The sequence below is a fragment of the Pseudoliparis swirei genome, chromosome 9 (genome assembly GCF_029220125.1).
Source record: "Pseudoliparis swirei isolate HS2019 ecotype Mariana Trench chromosome 9, NWPU_hadal_v1, whole genome shotgun sequence".
NCBI classification, from domain to species: Eukaryota; Metazoa; Chordata; class Actinopteri; order Perciformes; family Liparidae; genus Pseudoliparis; species Pseudoliparis swirei.
Window position 1 is genome coordinate 840,869 of NC_079396.1, and position 17,951 is coordinate 858,819.

Below are 17,951 nucleotides of genomic sequence, written 5' to 3' on the forward strand. Positions count from 1 at the left end.
AGAGCGCGTGCTGCGTTTTTTCCCGCCGCGTCCTCTCGAGCACTGCTGGAAGCAAGGTTAAACACCGCGGGTTATTATTATTATCTTTATAATAATATTATTATATTATTATCTTTATTATAATAATATGACCGTATAATAATAATAAATATTATTATCTTTATAACAATAATAATAACAATAAATATTATTGTCTTTATAATAATAATAATAACGCGTTAGGGTTCTCCACTAACAAGTGAAAAAGTTGGAAAGAGGATTTCTTTTTACATCATAAAAATACAAATCAGTTGATGAAACTTGACCCCGACTAAACATGGAGGACTCGATCGTGCGCATATTTCAGTCTCACAAAATAACATAGGCCTATACAAATCCCACGCAGTATTATGTGCGTCAATGCAACATTAAAGAATTAATATTAATATATGATATGCACAATTACAAAGTCAGCTCGTTAACTAATGGCATGGCTTTCTTTTGCCTGTCAAGAGTATATGATGCGTTTATGATAACGTAACGGCTTGTTCACGCAGCTTTGACTCTTTTGAGCACTTCTCCGCCTTTTGCGTCACATGACATTACTCATGGTGCATTTATCGGTCATGGGAAATGTAACGGTTAACCGAGAAACTAGAATGGACAACTATTTAAATATCCTCTGTTAGGACACAGCGACTACTTATTCGTTATAAAGCACGCTGTTTGATCTACTACCGCCACATGGGCGTTTCAGGTTATCGGAGACATCTTGATCTTTCAAACTTAGACCAACTCGCCAGTTTTACGATACACCCTGAACGCAGCGTGACACAACATTGAAGATGGCGTGTTGCGGGAACTGTTTTTGTTGCCAATGTTGCTGCAGAGAAGGAGAGACGCGGACGCCTGAGGAACTGGTAAATACATGTATCATACTTCATTAAACGAGGAACTCTTTATTATTGAATAGTCAGATATGTATTTATATGTCTTTATATTCCCACTGAGCACAGTGCGCTCCTCTGGCTCCACCCGCCGCTCCGAGGCTCGTGCACCTGAAGTCCATTGAGCATGTAACCTGTACCGGGAACTGGTACCGGGCTCGAGTCCTCCAGGCTCGAGTCCTCCTGGCTACGGTAGTTCGTGGTCCTGGTCTTCAGTTCATGCGCGTGACCACGAGCCCGCTCCACCTGCAGTCCTCTCCCCTCAGTGTAGCTGAGGCCTGAGCACACCTGTTCTGAGCCGGTTACCTGTCAGTGTTCATAGCAGCTCAACTTCAGATCAACTAGAGCTGAGTGTGGAGGGATGTCCCTCACGCGTCACGACAGGCGCTGGGGTGGTGGTTTGTTTAGTGGTTTGTTGGTTTGTTTGCTGGTGTTATGGTGCTTTACTCTCCTGTTGAGGCGTCACGATACACGTTCTGTTCCTCTTTTTCCTCCAGACCATCCTCGGGGAATTCCGAGATGAAGAAGATGAGATCCTTCCCCGGAAAGATTATGAGGTGAGAAACCAGGTGTGACTCAGTGACCAGGTGTGACTCAGGGACCAGGTGTGACAAAGGGGCTAGGTGTGACTCAGGGACCAGGTGTGACTCAGAGACCAGGTGTGACTCTGGGACCAGGTGTGACTCAGGGACCAGGTGTGACTCAGAGACCAGGTGTGACAAAGGGGCTAGGTGTGACTCAGGGACCAGGTGTGACTCAGGGGCTAGGTGTGACTCAGGGACCAGGTGTGACTCAGGGACCAGGTGTGACAAAGGGGCTAGGTGTGACTCAGGGACCAGGTGTGACTCAGGGACCAGGTGTGACTCAGAGACCAGGTGTGACAAAGGGGCTAGGTGTGACTCAGAGACCAGGTGTGACTCAGGGACCAGGTGTGACTCAGAGACCAGGTGTGACTCAGGGACCAGGTGTGACTCAGGGACCAGGTGTGACTCAGGGGCCAGGTGTGACTCAGAGACCAGGTGTGACTCAGGGACCAGGTGTGACTCAGAGACCAGGTGTGACTCAGGGACCAGGTGTGACTCAGCCTTTGCTTCACAGAGCTTGGACTACGACCGCTGCATCAACGAGCCCTATGTGGAGGTTCTGGAGAGGACGGACAACCAGGTGAGACAGGTGGACCCGGTCCTGGACTCGTGTCCCAGGTGTTTGCCGTCATGCCGGAGGCCGTGTGCTCTGAGGCTTCACCACGTCTGAATCCTCTGAAGACTAAATGTTCCTCGGGGTTCATTTTAAAGATATTCTCCTTAAGTCCATTTGTCTTGTTTAGAAACTCGCTTCTAATATTTTATGTGTGTCGCAATAATGTGTTTTATTCTTTCTGAAGATGTAATAACTTCTACGAATAATGAACTAGACATTAAACACAAAGCTTAAGGTCAATATTAAAAAATAAATTATTTTAGTTTAGACACAAAGAAAAAAAACACCAGTGTAAATATTCATATAGATGAATCTAGATTTCAATTACAATTCTCAAGTTGATAAGTTAATATTAATTATTTTCTTCATCTGCTCATAGAAAGCCAAAAAGTATGAAGCAGTCCGGTGGATGATGATGTTCGCCATCGGAGTCACAGTGGGCCTGGTAGGTGTGGGGAGCAGGTCTTCAGGGGTCACCAGGTCTTCTGCTAGAGGTTCAGGGGTCACCAGGTCTTCTGCTAGAGGTTCAGGGGTCACCAGGTCTTCTGCTAGAGGTTCGGGGGTCACCAGGTCTTCTGCTAGAGGTTCAGGGGTCACCAGGTCTTCAGGGGTCACCAGGTCTTCTGCTAGAGGTTCAGGGGTCACCAGGTCTTCTGGTCTCCTCAGGTGGGCCTGTTCGTGGACTTCTTTGTGCGCCTCTTCAACAAGATCAAATTCTCTGTGGTTGGAGATTGTATCCTTTAACATGCTGTTTGTCTCCAGTGTTTATATTATATGTTATATTAAATGTTTTATTGCTACAGTAAGCCACCAATAGGTGGGCAGCTCGTCTCACCTGTAGACAGGATCCTCCTCCTCCCCCTCAGGCTCCTCTCCCTCCTGCTCAGGCTCCTCCCCCTCCTCCTCAGGCTCCTCCTCCTCTGTGGTTGTCCTCCTTAGCTTCTCTCCAGCTGTGGAGCAGTGCAGTACCTCCAGCTGCCTCCCGGTGTCTCTGCTGGAGCTGCTGGCCTTCAACATGACCTTCGTCTTCATCGCCAGCATGCTGGTCCTCATCGAGGTAGAAGCCCGGCTCAGAGACCGGCTCAGAGACCGGCTCAGAGACCGGATCAGAGACCGGCTCAGAGACCGGTTCAGCTGTGGGACCTGAACCCGGCTCATCGGTCCAGTAGAGTTCCCTCAGCATCTTAATTAGAAATTTAAATTAACTAATTACAGTCAATGTTTGACCTGGTGTGATATTTGAGTCCTGGTGCTACACGTGCTACATGTTGGTTTCCTGTTTCCTGTCTCCAGCCGGTCGCGGCCGGTTCGGGGATCCCGGAGATCAAAAGTTATCTGAACGGAGTGAAGATTCCTGGAATCGTCCGTCTGAGAACGTTCCTGTGCAAAGCTGCTGGAGTCCTGTTCAGTGTGGCTGGAGGTACCACAGGAAGTAGTGACAGGAAGCAGTCCACAGGAAGTAGTGACCGGAAGTAGTGACAGGAAGCAGTCCACAAATAGTACACAGGAAGTAGTCCACAGGAAGTAGTACACAGGAAGTAGTGACAGGAAGCAGTCCACAGGAAGTAGTGACCGGAAGTAGTGACAGGAAGCAGTCCACAAATAGTACACAGGAAGTAGTCCACAGGAAGTAGTGACAGGAAGCAGTCCACAGGAAGTAGTGACCGGAAGTAGTGACAGAAATCAGTCCACAGGAAGTAGTGACCGGAAGTAGTGACAGGAAGCAGTCCACAAATAGTACACAGGAAGTAGTCCACAGGAAGTAGTACACAGGAAGTAGTGACAGGAAGCGGTCCACAAGTAGTACACAGGAAGTAGTAACATGAAGTAGTACTAGTCCACAGGAATTAGTAACAGGAAGCAGTCCACAAGAAGTAGTACATAGGAAGTAGTCCACAGGAAGTAGTAACAGGAAGCAGTCCACAATAAGTAGTACACAGGAAGTAGTCCACAGGAAGTAGTAACAGGAAGTAGTCCACAGGAAGTAGTAACAGGGAGTAGTAACAGGAAGTAGTTCACAGGGAGTAGTAACAGGAAGTAGTAACAGGGAGTAGGAACAGGGAGTACCACTGTTCAGTGTCATGTATGTTCTGCTGCTCTGTCCTCAGGTCTGTTCGTGGGAAAAGAAGGTCCGATGATCCACTGTGGAGCCATCGTGGGAGCTGGTCTTCCTCAGGTACCCCCCCCCTCTGATTCACCTGTGTATCTTCCCGAGTCACGGTAGTCTCGCCCCGTGCTGGTTCCCCTGGCCCTGACCCCCGTACTGACCCCCGCTGCTCCTCGTGTTCTCTCAGTTTCAGAGCATCTCTTTCCAGAGGCTCTCGTTTGACTTCCCGTTCTTCCGCAGCGACAGGTATGAAGTGAGCTTATGACCCCTCCTGACCCCTCATGACCCCTCATGACCCCTCCTTACCCCTCATGATCCCTCATGACCCCTCCTTACCCCTCCTGACCCCTCCTTACCCCTCCTTACCCCTCCTTACCCCTCCTGACCCCTCATGATCCCTCATGATCCCTCATGACCCCTCCTGACCCCTCATGATCCCTCATGACCCCTCCTTACCCCTCATGATCCCTCCTTACCCCTCATGACCCCTCCTTATCCCTCATGACACCTCCTTACCCCTCCTTACCCCTCCTTACCCCTCCTTACCCCTCCTGACCCCTCCTGACCCCTCCTGACCCCTCCTTACCCCTCCTGACCCCTCCTGACCCCTCCTGACCCCTCCTTACCCCTCATGACCCCTCCTTACCCCTCCTTACCCCTCCTTACCCCTCCTTACCCCTCCTTACCCCTCATGACCCCTCATGACCCCTCCTTATCCCTCCTTATCCCTCCTTGCCCCTCCTTGCCCCTCATGGCCCCTCATGACCCCTCATGATCCCTCATGATCCCTCCTTACCCCTCATGACCCCTCCTTTTCCCTCATGACCCCTCCTTTTCCCTCATGACCCCTCATGATCCCTCATGATCCCTCCTTACCCCTCATGACCCCTCCTTATCCCTCATGACCCCTCCTTACCCCTCATGACCCCTCATGACCCCTCATGATCCCTCCTTACCCCTCATGACCCCTCCTTATCCCTCATGACCCCTCCTTATCCCTCATGACCCCTCCTTATCCCTCATGACCCCTCCTGACCCCTCATGACCCCTCCTTATCCCTCATGACCCCTCCTTATCCCTCATGACCCCTCCTGACCCCTCATGACCCCTCCTTATCCCTCATGACCCCTCCTTACCCCTCCTTACCCCTCCTTACCCCTCCTTACCCCTCCTTACCCCTCCTGACCCCTCATGACCCCTCATGACCCCTCCTTATCCCTCCTTACCCCTCCTTACCCCTCCTTACCCCTCCTGACCCCTCCTTACCCCTCATGACCCCTCCCACGGGGCCACGCTGACCACTGCTCTCCAGGGACAAGAGGGACTTCGTGTCGGCCGGCGCCGCTGCCGGAGTCGCCGCCGCCTTCGGGGCCCCGATCGGAGGAACCCTGTTCAGCCTGGAGGAGGGCTCCTCCTTCTGGAACCAGGCCCTCACCTGGAAAGTGGTGCGTCTCCAGGGGGTGCTGCTCTGACGGACCTCGGCGTGCAGCAGAGCTCCCCGTGGAGCGGCCCTGACGCTCCGTGTCGTTGCAGCTCTTCTGCTCCATGTCGGCCACCTTCACGCTCAACTTCTTCCGCTCCGGGATCAACTTCCGCCAGTGGGGCTCCTTCCAGCTGCCGGGCCTGCTGGACTTCGGAGAGTTCAAGGTAAACCTTCAGAGAGTTCAGAACCAGAACCCACTTCGGCTCTCCGTAATCCTGGAGCACGTCGTCTCCTTTTTCATCGTAACCCACCGTCTCCGGTGACCTTTGACCCTCCTCAAGGTCACCGGTGTCTCTGGTCGCACGGTCTGATGGTTATAACAACAAACTGTGGTTTTGCGAGTCATTAAAGGGCCAGCGCGTCACATTTAGAGGTTGTTGAATAGAATGTTTTAATCTGAGTATAATCATTTTAAATACGAATAGTTTAATTCAGATCAAAGACATTTAGACCTCCAGCAGAATACTGAGCTGAGGACCGTCTGAAGGTCGGGATGCCTTCCGAAAGCAGGCGGAGCTATCCATGACTCATCAGGTATTGATCCTCTGGTGGTGCTCTGACCCTGGTGGTGTTCCTCTGGTGGTGTTCCTCTGGTGGTGCTCTGACCCTGGTGGTGCTCCTCTGGTGGTGCTCTGACCCTGGTGGTGCTCCTCTGGTGGTGCTCTGACCCTGGTGGTGTTCCTCTGGTGGTGCTCTGACCCTGGTGGTGCTCCTCTGGTGGTGCTCTGACCCTGGTGGTGCTCCTCTGGTGGTGCTCTGACCCTGGTGGTGTTCCTCTGGTGGTGCTCTGACCCTGGTGGTGCTCCTCTGGTGGTGCTCTGACCCTGGTGGTGTTCCTCTGGTGGTGCTCTGACCCTGGTGGTGTTCCTCTGGTGGTGCTCTGACCCTGGTGGTGTTCCTCTGGTGGTGCTCTGACCCTGGTGGTGTTCCTCCTCCTCAGTGCTCAGATGGAGATAAGAAGTGCCACCTGTGGACCGTGGTGGACCTGGCCTTCTTCGTGCTGATGGGGGTGGTGGGCGGCCTGCTGGGGGCGCTCTTCAACTGCATGAACAAGATCCTGGCCAAGCTCCGCATCAAGCACCTCCACCCCAAGGCCAAGATCATCAGGTGACACATGGACCCTCAGGGGCCACATGGACCCTCAGGTGACACATGGACCCTCAGGGGACACATGGACCCTCAGGTGACACATGGACCCTCAGGGGACACATGGACCCTCAGGTGACACATGGACCCTCAGGTGACACATGGCCCCTCAGGTGACACATGGACAGTTCCTCTGTGATTATGAATCTAGTTCCAGAAGTTGATCCGATGCCTTTTTTCACAGAGTTCTGGAGAGCCTGCTGGTTGCCATGGTGACGACCGTGGTGATATTCGCTGCGTCCATCCTGTTGGGCGAGTGTCGTGACTTGTCCTCGCCCGCCACCCCAAACACCACGGTAACACCTCCCCCTGCAGGCTGAGACACGCCCTCTAAGCCCGCCCACTTTTCAGACGTCCTTCTTGCTCAACTTTTCTGTGTCACGGTGAAATAACGCCGGCACAGGGGTCTAGCTGTGTGGTTCTGGTCCTCATGGTTCTGGTTCTCATGGTTCTGGTCCTCATGGTTTTGGTCCTCATGGTCCTCATGGTTCTGGTCCTCATGGTTCTGGTCCCCATGGTTCTGCTGCTCTGCTCCCAGCGGTCCGGCGGTGAGCACGGCGTGCGGCGCTTCTCCTGTCCCAACCAGACGTCCAACGACATGGCCACGCTGCTCTTCAACCCGCAGGAGGCGGCCATCCACCAGCTGTTCCACCAGCACGGTGAGGCCCGGCCCGGTCGGTGCCGGTGCTCCGTCGTGTCGTTGTCTCCGTGAAGTCAAACGCCGTAGACGTCGGCGACGTGCACCGAGCCGCTCGTAGTGAGGCAGCGTAGCTCAGTAACCATGACGACGACGCAGACCGGATGACGATTGCCTCTCGCGGTCTCCCACCAGGAAGCTTCAGCCCGGTGACCCTGGCCGTCTTCTTCCTGCTCTACTTCCTGTTGGCGTGCTGGACCTACGGCGTCTCCGTGCCCAGCGGCCTCTTCGTGCCCTCCCTCCTCTGCGGGGCGGCGTTCGGACGTCTGGTCGCCAACATCCTCAAAGTGTAAGACCCGAGTTCTGCTCATGTTCTGACGCCCGGCCCGCCTCCCACTGGCTCGACATGCTTCACTGTCCTGGTTCTGACTGTCCTGGTTCTGACCGTCCTATCAGGGAACTGGGGATGGACATCTACTCGGGCACCTTCGCTCTGATTGGAGCAGCTGCCTTCCTGGGGGGCGTGGTCAGAATGACCATCAGCCTGACCGTCATCCTCATTGAATCCACCAACGAGATCACATACGGGCTGCCCATCATGATCACGCTCATGGTACCGGCATGGCGCGTGTGTGGGGGGGGCTCATGTACTTCCTGTTGTGTGTCTGTGGGTCATGTACTTCCTGTTGTGTGTCTGTGGGTCATGCACTTCCTGTTGTGTGTCTGTGGGTCATGTACTTCCTGTTGTGTGTCTGTGGGTCATGCACTTCCTGTTGTTTGTCTGTGGGTCATGTACTTCCTGTTGTGTGTCATGTACTTCCTGTTGTGTGTCTGTGGATCATGTACTTCCTGTTGTGGGTCATGTACTTCCTGTTGTGTGTCTGTGGGTCATGTACTTCCTGTTGTGTGTCTGTGGGTCATGTACTTCCTGTTGTGTGCCTGTGGGTCATGTACTTCCTGTTGTGTGTCTGTGGGTCATGTACTTCCTGTTGTGGGTCATGTACTTCCTGTTGTGTGTCTGGGTCATGTACTTCCTGTTGTGTGTCTGTGGGTCATGTACTTCCTGTTGTGTGTCTGTGGGTCATGTACTTCCTGTTGTGTTGTGGGTCATGTACTTCCTGTTGTGTGTCTGTGGGCCATGTACTTCCTGTTGTGGGTCATGTACTTCCTGTTGTGTGTCTGTGGGTCATGTACTTCCTGTTGTGTGTCTGTGGGTCATGTACTTCCTGTTGTGGGTCATGTACTTCCTGTTGTGGGTCATGTACTTCCTGTTGTGTGTCTGGGTCATGTACTTCCTGTTGTGGGTCATGTACTTCCTGTTGTGTGTCTGTGGGTCATGTACTTCCTGTTGTGGGTCATGTACTTCCGTGGGTCATGTACTTCCTGTTGTGTGTCTGTGGGTCATGTACTTCCTGTTGTGTGTCTGTGGGTCATGTACTTCCTGTTGTGTGTCTGTGGGTCATGTACTTCCTGTTGTGTGTCTGTGGGTCATGTACTTCCTGTTGTGTGTCTGTGGGTCATGTACTTCCTGTTGTGGGTCATGTACTTCCTGTTGTGGGTCATGTACTTCCTGTTGTGGGTCATGTACTTCCTGTTGTGTGTCTGTGGGTCATGTACTTCCTGTTGTGTGTCTGTGGGTCATGTACTTCCTGTTGTGTGTCTGTGGGTCATGTACTTCCTGTTGTGGGTCATGTACTTCCTGTTGTGTGTCTGTGGGTCACGTACTTCCTGTTGTGGGTCATGTACTTCCTGTTGTGTGTCTGTGGGTCATGTACTTCCTGTTGTGTGTCTGTGGGTCATGTACTTCCTGTTGTGTGTCTGTGGGTCATGTACTTCCTGTTGTGTGTCCGTGGTAACGGCGTGTGTTGGCCACCAGGTGGCCAAGTGGACCGGAGACCTGTTCAACAGAGGCATCTACGACCTCCACGTCCAGCTGAGAGGAGTCCCGCTGCTGGAGTGGGAGACGGAGGTGGAGATGGACAGGTAGGCTGAGGCTCTACAGGTGTGTGCTCCACTAGACTCCACTAGACTCCACTAGTCCATGTCGATGTGTCCTTGAGCAAGGCACTGAACCCCACACGTCTCCTGTAGCTGCTCTAAGGGTGTGTTAGTCACTCCTGATGGACAGGTGGCACCGTAGCTCCTCCCACCATGTGTGAATGATGTCATGCAGTGTTAGAGCTTTACAGGTACTTTACCCATTTAGTTGGCTACTGAGATTTAGATATGTATATATACGTGTGTGTGTGTATATATATATATATTAGGGCTGTCAATCGATTAAAAAAATTTAACTAATTAATCGCACATTTTGAAATTCATTAATCGCGATTAATCGCAGTTAAAAGTTCATTCTTTTTAAAGACCAAACTTCACACAGAGCTGTGTTTCAAAGAGGCTCCTACCTATAAAGTGCCAGCGAGGTATTTAATATCGTGGATGATAAATTGTTTCTTCAGTGAAACATCAGATTAGTAAAAAAAAAAGTATATTGAGACCCCATTGGTCCTGTCATCTTTACCACTGAACAGCAGAACCAGTGGCCTTGGTAACTGACTGACATTCACATATGTCACGTTAACCCTCTGGAGGCTGGGGGCATTTTATACATTAAAAAAAATTAAATTCACCTTTTAAAGGCGTTTGCATGTGACACACCCCCACGTGTTCTACATCAAACATTCCAGCACAATCTCAGCTCTATTCAATGAGGCTCAGTTGTCCTGGTGGCGTGTTCTCTGCTCTCTGACTGACAGGCTGCTAATGAGCCTCACCTGTGAGGTGGGAGGTCCTTTGTGATTTACTGAGTGTTCATTGGTTGTTTTTTCCCCAAAATGTTGACAGACAAACGGATTGACCAATCACGGTGAAGGTTTCGTGTGTCGAGTTCTTTCCGCGCCGCGTCCCCCGACACGTCGCCCCTCCGTTCCTCTGTGTGTCAGAGGGGGAGACGGGAGGAAGGAGGAGCAGGAGGAAACCCGACTGATTCATCCACGAGTTAAACTGATTTCTGCTCCTTATCTTCGAGGAGAAATAATTGTTTTAAAAACGGAAACAGTGTTAAACCGTACTGCCGCGGCTTGACACTCAGAGGAGTGAAACAACTTAAACGAACACCGGAAGTAAACAAAGTTGCGTTAATTGCGTTAAAATATTTTAGTGCGTTAACGCGGCCAAATTAATCTCATAGATTAACGCGTTAACGCTGACAGCCCTAGTATATATACACACACACACATATATGTATATATATATATATGTGTGTGTGTATATATATAAAATGAGCTGTCTCCTCCAGGCTGACGGCCAGTGACATCATGGAGCCCAACCTGACCTATGTGTACCCTCACACCCGGATCCAGTCCCTGGTCAGCATCCTGCGCACCACGGTGCACCACGCCTTCCCCGTGGTCACCGAGAACCGGCAGAACCAACGCGACTTCATGAAGGGGAACATCCTGGTCAGCAACAACGTGCACTTCAAGGTCAAGAGATGCTCATCACAGGTCACCCAGAGAGAAGGTCATTAGAGAGGTCATCCAGAGAGAAGGTCATTAGAGAGGTCACCCAGAGAGAAGGTCATTAGAGAGGTCACCCAGAGAGAAGGTCATTAGAGAGGTCACCCAGAGAGAAGGTCATTAGAGGTCACCCAGAGAGAAGGTCATTAGAGGTCACCCAGAGAGAAGGTCATTAGAGGTCACCCAGAGAAGGTCATCAGAGGTCACCCAGAGAGAAGGTCATTAGAGAGGTCACCCAGAGAGAAGGTCATCAGAGAGGTCATCCAGAGAGAAGGTCATTAGAGAGGTCACCCAGAGAGAAGGTCATTAGAGGTCACCAGAGAAGGTCATTAGAGGTCACCCAGAGAGAAGGTCATTAGAGGTCACCCAGAGAAGGTCATCAGAGGTCATCCAGAGAAGGTCATTAGAGAGGTCACCCAGAGAAGGTCATTAGAGAGGTCACCCAGAGAGAAGGTCATTAGAGAGGTCACCCAGAGAGAAGGTCATTAGAGAGGTCACCCAGAGAGAAGGTCATTAGAGAGGTCACCCAGAGAGAAGGTCATTAGAGAGGTCACCCAGAGAGAAGGTCATTAGAGAGGTCACCCAGAGAGAAGGTCATCAGAGAGGTCATCCAGAGAGAAGGTGAATCATCAGTGAGTTATCAAAGCCTTCTGGTGTTCTCCTCTCCAGAAGTCCAGCGTGGTGTCCCGGGCCGGCGAGCAGCGGCGCCGCTGCCAGTCCATGAAGTCGTACCCGTCCAGCGAGCTGAGGAACGTCTGTGACGAGCAGAACGCGGCGCTGGAGCCGGCGGAGGAGGGAGAGGACCTGCTGCAGCAGATGTTAGAGAGGAGGTAGGAGACAGAGGAGGGAGGAGACAGAGGAGGTAGGAGTCCTCGTGAAGGAGTCCTGGGTCTGAGTTGTCTCCTCCTCAGAGTTCTCATGTTGTCCAGCAGAGGGCAGCAGAGACTGACTCAATTCATTCAGTCTGAAAGGGAGAAAGACGAAGAGGTTAAAGTGAGACATGAGAGGGAACTCATTGTTCATTTGTTGTTGTTGTTGTGGTGGTGTAGACACGCCCCCTACCCGAACCTGAACCCAGACCAGTCCCCCAGTGAGGACTGGACCCTGGAGGAGCGCTTCAGGCCGCTGGCCTTCCACGGACTCATCCTGAGGTCACAGCTGGTGACCCTGCTCATCAGAGGGGTCTGCTACTCCGAGAGCCAGTCGGTACACACACACACACACACACACACTCTGCTACTCCGAGAGCCAGTCGGTACACACACACACACACACACATACTCTGCTACTCCGAAAGCCAGTCGGTACACACACACACACACACACTCTGCTACTCCGAGAGCCAGTCGGTACACACACACACACACACACACTCTGCTACTCCGAGAGCCAGTCGGTACACACACACACACACACACTCTGCTACTCCGAGCCAGTCGGTACACACACACACACACACACTCTGCTACTCCGAGGCCAGTCAGTCCACACACACACACACACACACACTGCTACTCCGAGAGCCAGTCGGTACACACACACACACACACACTCCGAGGCCAGTCACACACACACACACACACACACTCTGCTACTCCGAGAGCCAGTCAGTCCACACACACACACACACACACACTGCTACTCGAGAGCCAGTCGGTGCACACACACACACACACACACTCTGCTACTCCGAGAGCCAGTCGGTACACACACACACACACACACTGCTACTCCGAGAGCCAGTCGGTACACACACACACACACACACACTGCTACTCCGAGAGCCAGTCGGTACACACACACACACACACACATACTCTGCTACTCCGAGAGCCAGTCGGTACACACACACACACACACACTGCTACTCCGAGAGCCAGTCGGTACACACACACACACACTCTGCTACTCCGAGAGCCAGTCGGTACACACACACACACACACACACACTGCTACTCCGAGAGCCAGTCGGTACACACACACACACACACACACACTCTGCTACTCCGAGAGCCAGTCGGTACACACACACACACACACACTGCTACTCCGAGAGCCAGTCGGTACACACACACACACACACACTGCTACTCCGAGAGCCAGTCGGTACACACACACACACACTCTGCTACTCCGAGAGCCAGTCGGTACACACACACACACACACACACACTGCTACTCCGAGAGCCAGTCGGTACACACACACACACACACTCTGCTACTCCGAGAGCCAGTCGGTACACACACACACACACACACTCTGCTACTCCGAGAGCCAGTCGGTACACACACACACTGCTACTCCGAGAGCCAGTCGGTACACAAACACACACACACACACACACTCTGCTACTCCGAGAGCCAGTCGGTACACACACACACTGCTACTCCGAGAGCCAGTCGGTACACACACACACACACACACACTCTGTTACTCCGAGAGCCAGTCGGTACACACACACACACACTCTGCTACTCCGAGAGCCAGTCGGTACACACACACACACTCTGCTACTCCGAGAGCCAGTCGGTACACACACACACACACACACACTCTGTTACTCCGAGAGCCAGTCGGTACACACACACACACACACTGCTACTCCGAGAGCCAGTCGGTACACACACACACACACACACACTCTGCTACTCCGAGAGCCAGTCGGTACACACACACACACACACACACACACTCTGCTACTCCGAGAGCCAGTCGGTACACACACACACACTCTGTTACTCCGAGAGCCAGTCGGTACACACACACACACACTCTGTTACTCCGAGAGCCAGTCGGTACACACACACACACACACACACTCTGCTACTCCGAGAGCCAGTCGGTACACACACACACACACACACTCTGTTACTCCGAGAGCCAGTCGGTACACACACACACACACACTGCTACTCCGAGAGCCAGTCGGTACACACACACACACACACTTCTTCACCAGATCTTTCTCGTCCAATCAGAGCTCCTCGCAGCCCCGGTTGTCCTATGCAGAGATGACTGAGGACTACCCCCGGTACCCTGACATCCACGACCTGGACCTGGGGCTGCTCAACCCCCGCATGATAGTGGTACGGTCCGAATCCTGAGCGCTCTGATGCGTGTGTGTGTGTGTGTGTGTGACGCTGTCCTGTGTTCCAGGACGTCGCCCCCTACATGAACCCCTGTCCCTACACCGTGTCGCCCAGCAGCCACGTCTCCCAGGTGTTCAACCTGTTCAGGACCATGGGGCTGAGGCACCTCCCCGTGGTCAACGGCGTGGGAGAGGTGAGTCCTGGGGGTCAGGGGGGTCTGGGTCCTCCAGCTGGACTCTACAGGTCCAAGTGTTTGATCAGGAAACACAAGCGAGAAACACCAATTAAAGGCAATGTTATGCCTCATTAGCCTAATGTGGCTAACGAGGCTAATGTGACTATTGTGGCTAACAAGGCTAATGTGGCTAACAAGGCTAATGTAGCTAATGCAGCTAATGTGGTTCATGTTGTCTCTTTCAGATCGTTGGAATCATCACGAGGCATAATTTAACCCACGAGTTCCTTGTGGCCAAACTGCGGCAGCACAGCGTCACTATTTAACCCGACTGGACCTTCCAGCCCAGACTGTTGAGCCCGCTCCTGGTTCTGGTCCCGATCCTGAGCCTCTGTCTCTGTCCATTCCTAAAAGCTAGCACACATTCTCTGCATCAGGGAACCCGGTTCTGTTGCATTTCAAGTCTTCTGTCTTCACAGTTGAGGAACCTTTAGTGGCAGAACTGGGTTCACACACTGGGACACTTTCACAGAACCAGATTAGTTCAGAAGGTTCTACTCGTCACAGAGATCCCCAAACGACCCGGATGACTCTTCATGAGCATCGAGAGGACTGATGGCACGACGCCTCATGAGCACGCAGCAGAGTCACAGGGAATGTTAGCTCCTCCCACCAGGGTGTGAATGATAGTTAGCTCCTCCCATCAGGATGTGAATGATAGTTAGCTCCTCCCATCAGGGTGTGAATGATAGATAGCTCCACCCACCAGTGTGAATATGTGTTGGCTCCTCCCACCATGGTGTGAATGATAGTTAGCTCCTCCCACCAGGATGTGAATGATAGTTAGCTCCTCCCACCAGGGTGTGAATGATAGTTAGCTCCACCCACCAGTGTGAATATATGTTGGCTCCTCCCATCAGGGTGTGAATGATAGTTAGCTCCTCCCATCAGGGTGTGAATGATAGTTAGCTCCTCCCATCAGGATGTGAATGATAGTTAGCTCCTCCCATCAGGGTGTGAATGATAGTTAGCTCCTCCCATCAGGGTGTGAATGATAGTTAGCTCCTCCCATCAGTGTGAATGATGTCATGAGGTGTTAAAGAGCTTTGATTGGTTAGAGGACCAGCACAGGTCCAGTAAGTGTACCATTTTTAGCGAGTAAGAAACGGGAACATAATTATATAGACTCGCCCCGAGCAGGGGGACCGGACTCTGGGGGGGGAGGTCCTCATCTCGCCCCGAGCAGGGGGACCGGACTCTGGGGGGGGAGGTCCTCATCTCGCCCCGAGCAGGGGGACCGGACTCTGGGGGGGAGGTCCTCATCAGATGACCACGTTGGATACGACACGTTAGTCCTGGTCCGGTGTCCTGGGTCTTCAGGGCCTTAAAGGCTCTTCAGGGACTAGAGGGTCTTCAGGGCCCTAAAGGCTCTTCAGGGCCTAGAGGCTCTTCAGGGCCTAGAGGCTCTTCATGGACTAGAGGCTCTTCAGGGCCTAGAGGCTCTTCATGGACTAGAGGGTCTTCAGGGACTAAAGGGACTAAAACACTGGGACGAAGGCCAGTACGAGGAAGTGGAAGCCTGTTGTTTTATTATCATTCTGATTATTGGACCACGATGCCCATCAAACATTCCTCGTGTGGTTCATGTTTCTGCTTCATGTTAATAAGAGATTATTTTGTATACGATGTGTTGCTAAGCAACGTGTGTCACAGGACGTCTGAGACGTCTCCTGTGCTTTATTGTTTAATAAAGCTCCTTCATAAGTGTCTTCATGTGAGTTAATAAAGGGGGCTGGATGTCGTCTGAGGGCCATCAGCCAATTAGGTGGAGGAGGACGAGACACGGAAGAGCTGACCTCACAGGACCAGAAGCAAGCGGTCCTGTAGTACCTCATCACGGCCTCCGTGGAGGCGGAGCCTCATGGTCTCTCCTGGTTATGATGAAGCCTGTAGCCACAGCACTGTCGTCCACATCGGCCTCGTTAGCCTAATGAGGATCATTAGGGTCCTGTGAAGACTCAATGAGGGGGGGGGGGGGTGCTCATGTTCGTTAGCCGGTGGTGTTCATGTTCGTTAGCCGGTGGTGCTCATGCTCATGTTCGTTAGCCGGTGGTGTTCCGGCTCTTCATTGGTCCACGTCGATGTGTTATTGAGCTTTAGTTCCTCTAAAAACAGAATTATTGAGGTGTGATTAATATCCAGAACGATCCATAAACATGAACATCACGTGTGAATGAAGGCCTGATGAAGAAGAGGAGGCAGTCGTTACATGTGATGAAGGTCAGTTGAATCTCTAGTTCCCGTTAGAAGCAGCTCATTGGTTCATGTTGATATACGTGATAATGTCCATACTTATGAGCGTAATAGAACAACATCTCCCAGTGGGCCCAGCCTGTGAGGGTCGTGACCTCTGCTAGGAATAGACTCATCCATATGCAGCAGCCTCATGAAGGAGCTTATCGGGGTCAGGGGCCTGAGGGCCTCGGCACGCCGTGTTTCCACCGCCGCCGGGAAGCCATGATGTCATGGCGTGGGAGTCCGGGAGCAATCTGGGACGGGAACAGAGCGCCATGAAGGGGGAGGAGCTTCAGCCAGGAGAGGTGGAGGAGGGGGAGGAGCTTAAACGTGAAGCCACCAGAGAGTGGAGCGCACCATGTGACCTTCAGAAGGTGAAGGTCTCAGTGTGAGCTATGGCCACGCTGCATCCAGGAGAACATTCCATCCATCCATCCATCATGAATCCATCCATCATGAATCCATCCATCCATCCATCCATGAATCAATCCATCCATCCATCCATCCATCCATCATGAATCCATCCATCCATCATGAATCCATCCATCCATCCATTCATCATGAATCCATCCATCCATCCATCTCGCTCTCTCTCCCCCTCCCTGTCTCTCTCTCTCCCCTCTCTGTCTCTCTCTCTGTCTCTCCCCTCTCTCTCCCCCCTCTCTGTCTCTCTCCCCCCTCTCTCTGTCTCTCCCTCTCTGTCTCTCTCTCCCCCCTCTCTGTCTCTCTCCTCTCTCTGTCTCTCTCCTCTCTCTGTCTCTCTCCTCTCTCTGTCTCTCTCTCCCCCCCTCCCTGTCTCTCTCTCTCCCCTCTCTGTCTCTGTCTCTCTGTCTCTCTCCTCTCTCTGTCTCTCTCTCCCCCCTCCCTGTCTCTCTCTCTCCCCTCTCTGTATCTCTCTCTGTCTCTCCTCTCTGTCTCTCTCCCTCTCTCCCCTCTCTGTCTCTCCCCCCTCTCTCTCTCTCTCTGTCTCTCCCCTCTCTCTGTCTCTCCCTCTCTGTCTCTCTCCCCTCTCTCTCCCCCCTCTCTGTCTCTCCCCCCTCTCTCTCTCTCTCTGTCTCTCCCCTCTCTCTCTCCCCTCTCTCTCTCCCCCCTCTCTCTCAAGGTTAACTCCTCCTCTCCTTTAACTGATGTGTTCTCATCAGTTCTTTAATGGAGGGCTGAAGACATTTAAATGTCAGCTGCACGGCCCAGTGGAGAGGAGAGACCGACAGGACCCCGAGAGAAGACTGTCCCCACCTGTCCCCTCCTCACCTCACCTGTCCCCACCTCACCTGTCCCCACCTGTCCCCACCTCACCTCACCTGTCCCCTCCTCACCTGTCCCCACCTCACCTGTCCCCTCCTCACCTGTCCCCACCTCACCTCACCTGTCCCC

The 17,951-nt window shown here is 52.6% G+C and overlaps 1 protein-coding gene across 1 annotated transcript; it reads left to right on the plus strand.

Moving 5' to 3' along the window:
- Nucleotides 1-313: 313 nt before the first annotated feature.
- Nucleotides 314-16,051, plus strand: clcn6 (chloride channel 6). Its single transcript, XM_056422069.1, has 23 exons — nucleotides 314-899; nucleotides 1,424-1,483; nucleotides 2,025-2,090; nucleotides 2,506-2,571; nucleotides 2,793-2,859; nucleotides 3,077-3,183; nucleotides 3,420-3,546; nucleotides 4,235-4,302; nucleotides 4,421-4,479; nucleotides 5,546-5,678; nucleotides 5,767-5,880; nucleotides 6,657-6,823; nucleotides 7,047-7,158; nucleotides 7,401-7,521; nucleotides 7,695-7,848; nucleotides 7,956-8,112; nucleotides 9,376-9,482; nucleotides 10,798-10,984; nucleotides 11,687-11,847; nucleotides 12,067-12,223; nucleotides 13,997-14,104; nucleotides 14,175-14,300; nucleotides 14,528-16,051. The coding sequence occupies exons 1-23, from the start codon at nucleotides 825-827 to the stop codon at nucleotides 14,606-14,608; spliced, it is 2,580 nt and encodes an 859-aa protein (XP_056278044.1). The 5' UTR covers nucleotides 314-824; the 3' UTR covers nucleotides 14,609-16,051.
- The last annotated feature ends 1,900 nt before the right edge of the window (nucleotides 16,052-17,951 follow it).